The sequence below is a fragment of the Podarcis melisellensis genome (genome assembly GCF_964234715.1).
Source record: "Podarcis melisellensis genome assembly, chromosome: 10".
Classification (NCBI taxonomy): domain Eukaryota; kingdom Metazoa; phylum Chordata; class Lepidosauria; order Squamata; family Lacertidae; genus Podarcis; species Podarcis melisellensis.
In genome coordinates, this window is record NC_138542.1 from 19,966,616 (window position 1) to 19,979,090 (window position 12,475).

Here is a 12,475-nt window from a genome sequence, read left to right on the forward strand (position 1 = left end):
GTGTTATGGTGCAAAAAATACGGTACTTAACTAAACAATCACATTGGTTCTGCCCACCCCAACTTCATAGGACTGGTCATATTGTGTGGATGCCTGATTATCGTCTTCCAAAGCAACTACTCTATTCCAAACTTTAAAAATGGAAAGCATAATGCCAGTGGTCAACAAAAGAGGTTTAAAGACTCTCTCAAGGCAAACCTTTAAAAATGTAGTATAAACACCGACAACTGGGAAACACTGGCCTGCGAGTGCTCTAGTTGGAGAACAGCCTTTACCAAAGGTGTCATGGGCTTTGAAGATGCTCGAACTCAGGACTAAAGGGAGAAATGCACTAAGAGGAAGGCACGCTTGGCAAACCTTCATCATGCTCAACTCCCATGTGCAAACCTATGTCCCCACTGTGGAAGGACGTGTGGACCCTGAACTGGCCTCCAGTCACTTACGGACTCACTGTTAAAACCGTTTTTATGGAAGCAAATCTTACTTGGCTACGAGTGATCGCCAAAGAAGAGGAGGCCTCCGACAACGCCCCCCAGCAAAAATCCTGGCTACACGAGATGAGCGCACAACCCCAGAGTCGTCCGCGACTGGACCTAAGGGTCAGGGGTACCTTTACCCACCTAGGGATGTGGGTGGCGCTGCGGTCTAAAACCACTAAGTCTAGGGCTTGCCGATCGGAAGGTCGGCAGTTCGAATCCCCGCAGCGGGGTGAGCCCCCATTGCTCTGTCCCTGCTCCTGCTAGCCTAGCAGTTTGAAAGCATGTCAAAGTGTTTTTATTGATTTACGGTGGCAGGCTGCCCCCCTCGCTAGTATTTTATTCAATTTGGCACCCCTGGAACCAAGAGTGGATTTTTGTGATAGGACCATCAGCTCAATTCTGGCACTGGAATGCTTTAATTTAATGTTCTTTAATTGGGGGGCGTGTGTTGCTTCTTTCCAGCTGCTTTTTTTTTTTTTTGTACCTGAAGATTCTAGTGAAACAAAGAAACCTCTGCAAGCCTAAAAAGGTAAAGCTACCCCTAACCATTAGGTCCAGTCGTGGACGATTCTGGGGTTGTGGCACTCATGTCACTCTGTAGGCCAAGGGAGCTGGTGTTTGTCTGCAGACAGCTTCCAGGTCATGTGGCCAGCATGACTAAGCCACATCTGGCGAACCAGAGCAGCGCACGGAAACGCCGTTTACCTTCCCGCTGGAGTGGTACCTATTTATCTACTTGCACTTGATGTACTTTCGCAAGGGGTCAGCAACCTTTTTCATCTGTGGGCCGGTCCACAGTCCCTCAGACCATGTGGTGGGCCAGACGATATTTTGAAAGGGGGGGGGGAGAATGAATTCCTATGCCCCACAAATAACCCAGAGATGCATTTTAAATAAAAGCACACATTCTACCCATGTAGAATCCGCTGATTCCCGGACCGTCCGCGGGCCAGATTGAGAAAGCGATTGGGCCACATCCGGCCCACGGGCCTTAGGTTGCCTACCCCTGTGCTAGACCATCGTTAAGCTACACTGTAACTGGCAACAACTTTCCAGGGTTTCAGGCAGGGATTTTCTACAGCCTTACCAAGAGAGACCAGAGACTGAACCTGGGGCTTTCTACATGCTAAGGGAGCTAACTTGAATAAAATTTTGAGGGAGGGGACAGGTAAGCCACGTCCTGCATAATCGATCACAAGATACAGCGCACACACTCCATTTGAATGGTAATGGCTGCTGCTGTTATTCCCTGCCCATCTGGCTGGATTTACCCAGTCACTTTTTTGGGGGAAGGGGGGCTAGCCCTCTTAAATATTTTAGGGGGGGGGGGCTAAAGGGACCTTGGTCCCTAGGAGTTGGCTTCTATGCTACATGCAAAGCATGTACTCTGCTCCAGTGTGACGGTAAATGCGGAACTCACATGTCCCAAGCTTGCACTTCATGGCCTTTGGGTTTCACACTTCTCCCCTCCCCCTGTTTCACATTTCTCTCCTTCCCTTCCCTTTTTTTATGCATACACCAGATCTGTCAGAAAGGGGGCTGTGGGTCTAAGACTGCCACACGTCCGGATTTTCCCGGACTTTGGAGAAATTTCAAAGGCGGAATTGATGGGGGGGGGGGATTTCCGATAGCTGTTGCTTTGTCTTGGATCTTAGGTAAGTCAATCGAAAAATTGAGCGTTTTTAATAAAATACCTCAACAACTTTGGCGTTTGTCTAAAAAAAGTTCAGCAAGTTTCAGGTTTCCCTAAGAAAATTTCAACAATTTCGCTGGTTTCCTTTAAAAAGGTTTTGGGGTCTTCCTAAAAGCTCAATCTTGGGGTCTTCCTGGAAAAAAAACAACCCTCAATCTTGGGGACTTCCTAAAAAAAAGCTCAGTCTTGGGGTCTTCTTAAAATCTTCCTTTAAAATAGTTCAGCAACTTTCGGGGTGTCCTGGTTTTTCGAGGGCTGCTCGTTGGTGCCTTGGGGAACCCTCCTCCAGCGCGGGGTCCTCGCGTGCTCTCGCCTAGTGACGCAGCTCCGGGTGGCCTCGGCGACTGGCGGAAGGGGAAGGTTGCTCCCACGAGGTCGCGCTCGATTGGCTGGCGGCGGGGGAGGCGGCCCGACTCCCCCTCGCAATGTTGCAAACCGCGCGCCTTTGATGGGCAGCTGGCCGCTTCTTGCGCAAGGCCAGGCAGGCGGAGCTCGCCGGGGACAGGCAGCCGGGCGCCCACCTTTCCCACGCGTGGACCCGAAAGGTAAGCGAACAAAGTGGCGTGCGCTCTTGGAGAGGGCAGCCGGCCTGCCTGCCTATCTGCGACGGGGGCGGGGGGGGGGGAGCCTGAACTTCGCCGCTCCCAGGTGCTGAATGAGGAGATCATATATGTATATAGTTGCAGCGGAGGCCTAGGAGCCTCCGGGAATCCCAGCGCCCACGTTGCTGCTGGAGATGCTGAAGCGGCGAGATCTAGAGATCCAGGCGCCTGGGATCGCTTGCCGTAGGCCTCCCGGGGAAAGCCGAGGTGCAGACTTGCATTGCACAACCTCTAGTGTGAAGCTGCGTTGCGTTTTTTTAGTGGAGCTTTTTTTCCCATTTCTGGCAATGCGTAATTGGAGAGCGTCGCGCACTCTTGCCTTTCCTCGCGCTCTCTTGCCTTTCACATTGGAGCAAGCCTTTAACTTTCTTTTTTATAATGATTTTTATCAGTTTTCAAAACTAAACTAAGCCTTTAAAGTTTCTAGCTCTCAGTGTGGGAGCCCAAAGATTTCTTCTTCCCAACGGATTAGGCAGAGACCCTTTAAAAAAAAAGAGAGATCGAGAGCGCTGCTCCTCTGATTACTCGGCCATATGGGAGCTTTCGTTGGCCAAAGAAACCGGCTTGTGTGCTTCCTGCGCGTCTCCCCATCTCTCCTTCTACCTGAGGCTTCATGCAGCTGATGAAGTAGACTTTCCTAGCATCGCGGAGTTGGAAGGGACCATAGGGTCATCTAGTCCAACCCGCTGCAATGCAGGAATCTTGTGCCCAACACGGGGCTCGAACCACATCCCTGAGATTAACCCTCGTGCTCTAGCAACCGAGCTATCCCACAAAAGTTTATATCGTTTTTTTTTAAAGGTAGTTTTTAAGTTGCTACAAGCCTGTGGTGTTGTCTTTTTGCTGCGAGAAACTTAAAAGGGTTCTGGGCATTTTAAATGTCTTCCCTTTTCATTTTATAGGCTGATGGGCAATGAACCTCCCTTTTGTCTCCCTCCCTGCATTCCTCAAGTCTGGAGACTTGAGGAATTTTTAGCCTGAGGGAAAGGTGGTTGTTTCTTTCAAGAGGAGTGGTTAGGTTGGCCTTTTGATGCCAAAAAGGGCAGTGAGTCTTTAAAGCAATGGTTCCTAAAGGGTGTGGCAGGAGAAGATAGCAAGGGGGGGGAGAGAATTCAAGGACAATCAAAGAAACATTTAAACACTTCAGTGTAGTATGGTATCAAACAAACTTTTACTATCGTATCACAGTATAGTATCAAAATATTTTTGATAGTATAGCATAATGTTTTATTTTTTTGCAGAATATGGATAAATATCTTTTCAAATTGAGAGCAAGATCAATGAACTAGGACAATCCTAGTTGTGTTTGTTACCAATAAAAAAAAAAATGGTGTGCTGCGAACAATTTTTTATTCTGAAAGTATGGCCCAGAGGAAAAAAGTTTGAGAACCACTGCTTTAAAAACTAAAAATATGTTAGCATTTCAAGGCTCCCTGACTATAAAGAGTCTACAAGGTGCTAGTCTTCAAGGAACCACAATACTCTTTATTGTTCACCTTTCTACCTTGCTTCTCTAGTTGACGATGTTCATAGGCCCTGGCAAATGTAAAGCCTTTGCAACTAGAGACAGATAAGTTTAACAACCTTTATGCATTTCCCATAGAAAGGCATAAAATCTTTTGCTGTTGATATCAGTGGTAATTGGCTTCCACTTATTGGAATATGTAAGGACCTTTAAGCTCAGTAATGTGAATGGTTTTACTGAGGGCTTGGTTGTCCTGGTAGCAGTCTTGCCTTTGTTTGGAATATATTTAAAAGGCAGTGTGTGTGTTTTTCTTTTTTGCCTTAAGCCAAGGCAAAGTTGGACCACTCCTGACTTCAAGGGAATAGTGTTTGCAATGGCATCAGTGAGGAGGGAAGAGTTTTGGGAGTGGTGAACTTTTCCACTCTTAGTCATCAAATAGCAACTACTGTGACTGGTGAATCGTACAACCGAGACCAAATAGTTGTGAATGTGTGTATGGAGCCATTGTTGCTGATAACTGTAATAGTAAAGATGTTAAAGCTACAAATATAACAAATTGTTCTCTGTTATCCAGTCTGATAGATTGTGGCACTAAGATCAACAGTTCCCAGTCCGCCTTGGGAACGTTGTCAGGCTCTGATGAGATGGGCAGTAGATCATATTTGGAATCAAGCCACAATCTATTGAAATTTTACAATGCCTGCTGGGTAATTTTACTGTGTTGATATGTATCAATAACAACATGCACTTTGAAAACCAGTGAGAGTGATGTCTGTTGCAGTTTCAGATTTGTAACGTTTGGGTTTTTGCTTCCTGTGCTTGTTTCAAAGGAAACCACCAAGGTTACTAAAGGGGTAACTAAAACTTCAATCCTAGGCACACTTACCTGTGAGTAAGCCTTACTGAACTGAAAGAGATTTACTTCCAAGTAGAAGCAAGCTCTGCAAAACAATTTTGGGCCTGCAGAATGGATATCTTCAGGGCTGCGTCCAATTCTTCTTTTTATAATGTAAAGAGAAGGCCAGGGTTTCATATTGCATTTGACAATGTAAGAAAATGTACATGGTGCTGGTCATGTTTAAGAATGGAGGTATAAATATTTAAATAAAACCAATAAATGGACAAATGTTGGCGGTTATAGGTTGGCAACTGTCAACCTTTCACGCTGCGTATCGTTCATCCTTCCACTTAGTGTGAGAACCATAAATCTATTCTTGCATCCATAGTTTTGGAATTAAAAGTCAGACAGGACTAGCTGATGATTTAGGCCAAGTTTTTTTCTCAGTCATTCTGCACTGTTTAGAATTCTTGGGTTCCTTGATTGAATTTGAGATACAAATGTTACTTTTGGCTGTTACCAGATTGCTTTCCTTGTAACAATTTTCAGTTCATGTTCTCACTTGTAAGGAAGACAACATTCAAGGTTTTTCCCCCTCTGAAAAAGTTTGAAACGTTTGCACAGTTAATTGGCAATGTGCAGTTATGACTTCTGGACTGCACCTTGTGTTAAAAACCAACTAGTTTTACAGCAGATTTCTAAGGAGACAAGGGGTTTTTTTTTGTTGGGGGCAGGAGATGGACGGACACGCAATGGCTGATTCTGAACACCTTTATGTTGCATCTCCTTATTACTTTGTCTTTGCTTGCTGTTAGGTTTTTAATCATGCTTCGAGCATTCAAACGCACAGGTGGTAGGTTTGAGAGCCATCTTTCAAGGTGGCAGCGTTATCATAAATCTGTTCTGGCAATCAGAAGAGAGGATGTCAACGCCTGGGAAAGAAGAGCCCCGTTAGCCCCACGGCATGTCAAACTTTTAACCAACCTGGGCTACAAAGTTCTGGTGCAACCGTCCAATCGAAGGTCCATCCATGAAAAAGTAAGTCCTAACATTTTTGTTGTTGATCACGAGGGTAGGAGCGGCGTACGGTTGGTTTCTTGTGCACGTCTAATCACAGTTATTGAGCCCTTGATGTTACAATGCCCATAGTGGTTTTATGGGTGCTGATGAAGCCTCTTGGCAGTGATTGGCCGAACTGCTCTGATGTCACAGAGGGACTGAGCAAGCCACAAAGTTTGCTGCTGCTGTTTGAGCTGCCTTGTTTTCTGGAGTGGGGCAGAGCAGAGAAGGCCCTAGAGAAGGAGAGGTTGAAAAAGCAAACACAAGGGACTTGGTAAAGAGGTGGCAGGCACCAGACAAGTTTGTAGAACTGGGCAGCACCTAGGAAAAGAGGGCTGGAAGGAGTGTGTGAATGAATGACAGGAGGAGATGGGGCAGTGAGGAAGGAGCTGCAGATGAATGAGCAGAAAATGGAAGAGTTGGAAGCAGCAGAGGGGATGGAAGTTGACAACAGTGGTGACTTCAGTGGGGGGTCCAGGTCCCACTCAGCAGAATGGGCAAACCCCAACAGGGCCAGCACCCCCCAATTTAAAGTAAATGAAGTAAAACGGCACCTGAACTCCTCCCATAATAAGTCCATCAGGCTGAGAGTCTAAAATTGCTTTAACAGTCCCAATGAGTTCACATAAAGATTTATGGAATCAATATTGTGGTGGCCTATGGCTTTAAACAATTAAGGTACATTTGTATATGAACCCACAAGCCACATCTTTGGCTGAAAGCCTCCCCTCTTTCTGATATGAAAATAGCAATCCTTGTGTACTGCCATTTTGCTCTGGCACCAAGTGTGTGGTTTCATTTAGAACTGGCAGGTGAGAACGATACCCCTCATAAGTGGGGAAGGAATTTCTTCTCCCCCACTCACAGGAGTGGATAGCCAGTATAGAAATAAGGCTCAGCTTCTGGAATAGCATCTACTGAACTATCTTGATATTTTCTGCCTTTGTTCAGTTTGGCTTGAGATGTCAATTCCTCTTCAATGCTTTGTTTGCAGGACTATGTTAAAGCTGGCGGTATTATACAGGAAGACATTTCGGAGGCCTGCCTGATTGTGGGTGTGAAGAGGCCGCCGGAGGATAAACTAATTCCCAACAAGAACTATGCATTCTTCTCTCATACTATTAAAGCTCAGGAGGCAAATATGCCCTTGTTGGATGAGATCCTGAGCAAGGTAATATTTCACTTACCGAGGACTGCTAACTATTATTATAATATGGTGAAATGGTCAGTTCAGCAGGGTGAGAGGATTTAAAAAGTGCAATATTGTGTTTCCATGTTGCGGCAATGAATTAACGGCAGTGTGTTCTAGTAGCATAAAAGGCAAAACAAACGTTAGTGTTGTAACTCACTCTACGTGGGGCTGCCCTTGAGACTGACCCAGAAACTCCAGCGGGTGCAGAATGCCGTGGCAAGACTCCTTACAGGGTCCTCGTCGCGGGATCACATTCACCCGGTGCTATACCAGCTGCACTGGCTCCTGGTGGAGTACAGGATCAGGTTTAAGGTGCTGGTTTTAACCTTTAAAGCCCTATACGGCCTAGGACCCTCGTACCTACGAGACCCCCTCTCCTGGTATGTCCCCCGGAGGACCTTACGGTCTTCAAATAAAAACATCTTGGAGATCCCGGGCCACAGGGAAGTTAGGCTGGCCTCAACCAGAGCCAGGGCTTTTTCGGCCGTGGCCCCAATCTGGTGGAACGTTCTGTCACAAGAGACTAGGGCCCTGCGGGACTTGACATTTTTCTCCTGGGCCTGCAAGACAGAGCTGTTCCACCAGGCCTTTGGTCAAGGCACAATCTGACCCTCTTCTTCTGTAATCCTCAGGAAACTCTAGCCCAATGGTTGCCATTAATTGATTCTGAATTGATTTTAGAATGTATTTCAATTAATTGACTGTGATTTTATGTAAACTGTGTTATTTTAACTGTTGTTAGCCGCTCTGAGCCCGGCTTTGGCTGGGGAGGGTGGGATATAAATAAATTTTTATTACTATTATTATTAGTGAACTCAGAGTAGACCCAATGAAAAAAATGGACTCAAGACACATTTTCCCTGGTCTAACCCCCTACTGAGATGAATGGAAGTGGCTGGAAGGCTTATCTTTGCCTCTTTTTATTTAGAAATCCCATTTATCTCATAGGAGACGTTCCCAAAGCATTGCTTTATAAAAGAATTGAAGCGACGTCCTTTACATGCATCTTTCTATAAATGGCAGGGGCTGCTGTGATTTTATTTTAATTTTTAGTGTACTCAGATGAGTGGAGCCTGAGAACAATTGTATACGGTGTGTTGTACTTGCAGAACATTCGACTGATAGATTATGAGAAAATGGTGGATCACAGAGGAGTGCGAGTTGTAGCCTTCGGAAAGTGGGCTGGCGTTGCAGGTATCTAAAGAAAATTAATACTGTGTTTTGGCCATTTTCAACCAGAAGGAACTCCATATCTTTGCACCTGCTAGCTTTTATTTATTTAACTTACTCATTCGCTATAAAAGCATTAACACACTGCTTAATGTTATATTAAAAAAATCTCTAAGCAGTAATTAGTGAGCATGGGATTGGGGAGGGATGCTTCTGCTATGCCACCTTCGAGATTTTTGCATTTTATTTTATTTATTCTATTTATATATATATACTTTGCAGGTTTATACATTTCACTAATTTTACAAAACTTTTGACATTTTAAAACTTTACTTCCTCCCCGCTCTTTCTGCTGTTCCTTAAATTTATTTTTAATATCTTCTACATATCCAAATTAACTTAATTTGCTCATTTATTCAGCTTCTTTAAATATATACTCTTATGAAACTGCAGGTTATTACAATAATCCTGCCAATGTCTGTTTACAATTTATCTGTAAATATTCAACGAACCATTTCCACTCTTTTATAAAAAGTTATCTTAAGTTTTTGTATCCATTCTTCCTTTGCTGGGACTTCTGCTTCTTTCCATTTGGGGGTGAGTAACATTATTGCCACTGTAGTAGCATACATGAATAAGTTTCTGTACAGTTTTGGTAGTTCTGTCCCTATAATTCCCAAAAGGAAAGCTTCTGGTGGTTGTTTTTTACACAGGTTATTTTAAACAACCTTTTCATTTCATTATATATCATTTCCCAATAAGCTTTAACCTTACTACAAGACCACCGCATACGATGTAAAAAAAAAGTCTTTCTCTTTACATTTCCAACACTTATTTGATTTAGATTTATACATTTTTGCCAATTGACTCGGTTTTTGCACCTTACGTGAGACATAAGAAACTTGGGAAATTGCCTTCCATCTGGTCAGTACTACTCGTCTGTGAGGAGGTGTTGTGTGAATTGTGTATATGAACGTGCATGAGTGCTGGCTGTGCACATGTGAGACCGGGTACATGCCTGTAACATGCCTGTCCCTGTAAAATCTGCTATGGCAGTGGCTTTCCAGCAGGGCTTTTTTTCAGCCGGAACTCCCCATAAATCAGTTCCGGTACCTCTCAGGTGGGTGCCATTGCTGTTGTAAGAGAACAAGGGAGCCTGTTCATGGTGAGTTCTGGTGTCACTTTTTGTAGAAAAATAGCATTGCTTTCCAGGGTCTTGGGTCAGGTCCATTTATAACTAGACACGGTGAGAACTGGGAGCTTTTGCATGCCGAACAAGAGCTTCACTACTGCATTATGGCCTTTCTTATTTTTTAATTTTTAAAAATAAAGATACTAAGACGCATTTGGGAAAAAGGAGAATGAAACCCCCGCTAAAATATTCTGTTTGAAGCAACTATCAGGAAATAAGGATTTGTTTTAAGTTTTTCATGTATGCTAAAACTCAGTCTAAGCTTCTTTTTTAAAACAAAATTGTTTAACCACATCGGTTAACGAACATGGATACGTATGCTGTAATGTTAATGTTTGAGTTAAATAAATTATTTAAATTGTTATTAAGGAAATGATTATTTTTCTCCTTCCAATAAAGTACAGTGGAAAAGTTGTCCAAAGAGAAACAGTTAACTTATTAAACCTCGTAATGATTTCATAATTCTCTGTCTATGTATTTCTAATAGTATAACCAAATCAATAATTTTTGATATAACTGTAAAAACTACTCTGAAATTTTATTATTCCAAAAATGAAACCTTCATCTGGTAGTAAATATTAAGATGATACCAGCAAGAACAAGTCTTTCTGTAAAAAATGATTTAAATCAAGTCTTACTGACTAATGATTTAAATTGCGATTTAAATTGATTTGATTTAAATCAAATCTACCTTGGGCTTGGATGACTGTTGGGTTCATGGTGGGTGTTCGGCCTTGCCCAGGCACTTGGAGCAAATGGGTCCTTGAGGCATTGTGGCTCTAGAATTCCCTTTAATTTTCCTTACTTCTCTCACCAGTTTGACTTTGCTGCAGTATTTAATAGCTCTGTGTACTGTACTAACTATGTATTATGTAATTCTGAACCAGGTATGATCAACATTTTACATGGAATGGGATTGCGATTTCTTGCCCTGGGGCATCATACTCCTTTTATGGTAAGGCGCTCTCTCTCTCTCTATATATATTATCAGGGGAACATGGGGGTGGAGGGGTAGGATGGGTAGATTTTTGTTAATTTGTCCTAAAGGCCTATTGACTCCATCATCAACGACATCATCATTTTGTTATTTATACCCCGACCATCTGGCTGGGTTTCCCCAGTCATTCTGGGCGGCTCCCAACAGAACACAAAAACAGAATAAAGCTTCAAACAGGGCTGCCTTCAGATGTCTTCTAAAAGACAGATAGTTGTTTATTTCCTTGACATCTTATGGGAGGGCGTTCCACAGGGCGGGCGCCACTACTGAGAAGGCCCTCTGCCTGGTTCCCTGTAACCTCACTTCTCGCAGGGAGGGAACTGCCAGAAAGCCCTCGGAGCTGGACCTCAGTGTCCGAGCTGAACAATGGGGGTGGAGATGCTCCTTCAGGTATACTGGGCCGAGGCCTTTTAGGGCTTTAAAGGTCAGCACCAACACTTTGAATTGTGCTCGGAAACGTACTGGGAGCCAATGTAGGTCTTTAAGGACCAGTGTAATATGGTCTTGGCAGCCACTCCCAGTCACCAGTCTAGCTGCCCACTGACATTAATCTCTTCCTGGTTTCAGCACATTGGTATGGCCCATAACTACAGAAACAGTAGCCAGGCTGTCCAAGCAGTCCGCGATGCCGGTTACGAAATTTCCCTAGGCTTGATGCCAAAGTCTATTGGACCCATAACATTTGTGTTTACAGGCACCGGCAACGTGTCTAAGGTAAGGCATTCTTCAAGTGCATGGCACTAGTACATTTTCTCATTGCAACTGAGATATTGGCTTCTTGTTGTACATATAAGGCTTGGTCATATCTTCCAATAAAACTATAGGCCCCTTTTACTGCATTTCTGTTCCTTCCACACAGGATTAATGAGATGTGCACATAAATTTTCCCATGTGACGGCTGGAACATAGGAAGCTCCTTATATTGAGTCAGATCATTGGTCCAAGTCAGTGTTTGAAATTAGCCAGGCGCATTTTGCTACTGGCATGGGTCCAGTTGCGACCACATGGAGATTTCTGGGAGCCAGGGTGGCAACTGGGCCTTACTCCACAGTTGTTACAATTTTCATTTCCACTGCGTGTGTTTCTCGTTCTTGCATACAGGGATGAGTGAATTGTTGTAAGAGCAACTGCAGTCAAGCAGTGTGTTGTTGTTGTTGTTGTTTAGTCATTTAGTCGTGTCCGACTCTTCGTGACCTCATGGAGCAGAGCACGCCAGGCCCTCCTGTCTTCCACTGCCTCCCGCAGTTTGGCCAAACTCATGCTGGTAGCTTCGAGAACACTGTCCAACCATCTTGTCCTCTGTCATCCCCTTTCTCCTTGTGCCCTCCATCTTTCCCAACATCAGGGTCTTTTCCAGGGAGTCTTCTCTTCTCATGAGGTGGCCAAAGTATTGGAGCCTCAGCTTCAGGATCTGTCCTTCCAGTGAGCACTCTGGGCTGATTTCCTTAGAAATGGATAGGTTTGATCTTCTTGCAGTCCATGGGACTCTCAAGAGTCTCCTCCAGCACCATAATTCAAAAGCATCAATTCTTTGGCGATCAGCCTTCTTTATGGTTCAGCTCTCACTTCCATACATCACTACTGGGAAAACCATAGCTTTAACTATACGGGCCTTTGTTGGCAAGGTGATGTCTCTGCTTTTTAAGATGCTGTCAAGAAGTGTAGTTGAGATCAAAGAATCATAGTATTGTAGCATGGGAAGGGAACCCGAGGGTCATAGACAAATAGACATTTTGTTGTTGGGATTCAAGGTGTAATATAGTGCCTAGCTTATATTTCTTAAGTTTC

General features: G+C 44.1%; 1 protein-coding gene across 3 annotated transcripts in view; it reads left to right on the forward strand.

The window, feature by feature from the left end:
- Positions 1 to 2,570: 2,570 nt before the first annotated feature.
- AASS (aminoadipate-semialdehyde synthase) overlaps positions 2,571 to 12,475 on the forward strand; it is a 39,820-nt gene continuing 29,915 nt past the window's right edge. Inside the window, exons 1-6 of one of the 3 annotated variants that reach the window (XM_081928837.1) lie at positions 2,571 to 2,717; positions 5,893 to 6,115; positions 7,131 to 7,307; positions 8,438 to 8,522; positions 10,578 to 10,645; positions 11,255 to 11,401. In XM_081928837.1, the coding sequence (XP_081784963.1) occupies positions 5,903 to 6,115; positions 7,131 to 7,307; positions 8,438 to 8,522; positions 10,578 to 10,645; positions 11,255 to 11,401 (690 nt within the window). In that variant the 5' untranslated portion in view covers positions 2,571 to 2,717; positions 5,893 to 5,902. Of the gene's footprint in view, positions 2,718 to 5,045; positions 6,116 to 7,130; positions 7,308 to 8,437; positions 8,523 to 10,577; positions 10,646 to 11,254; positions 11,402 to 12,475 lie in introns of those variants that run through there. The other 2 variants (XM_081928838.1, XM_081928836.1) reach the window with 2 other exon arrangements.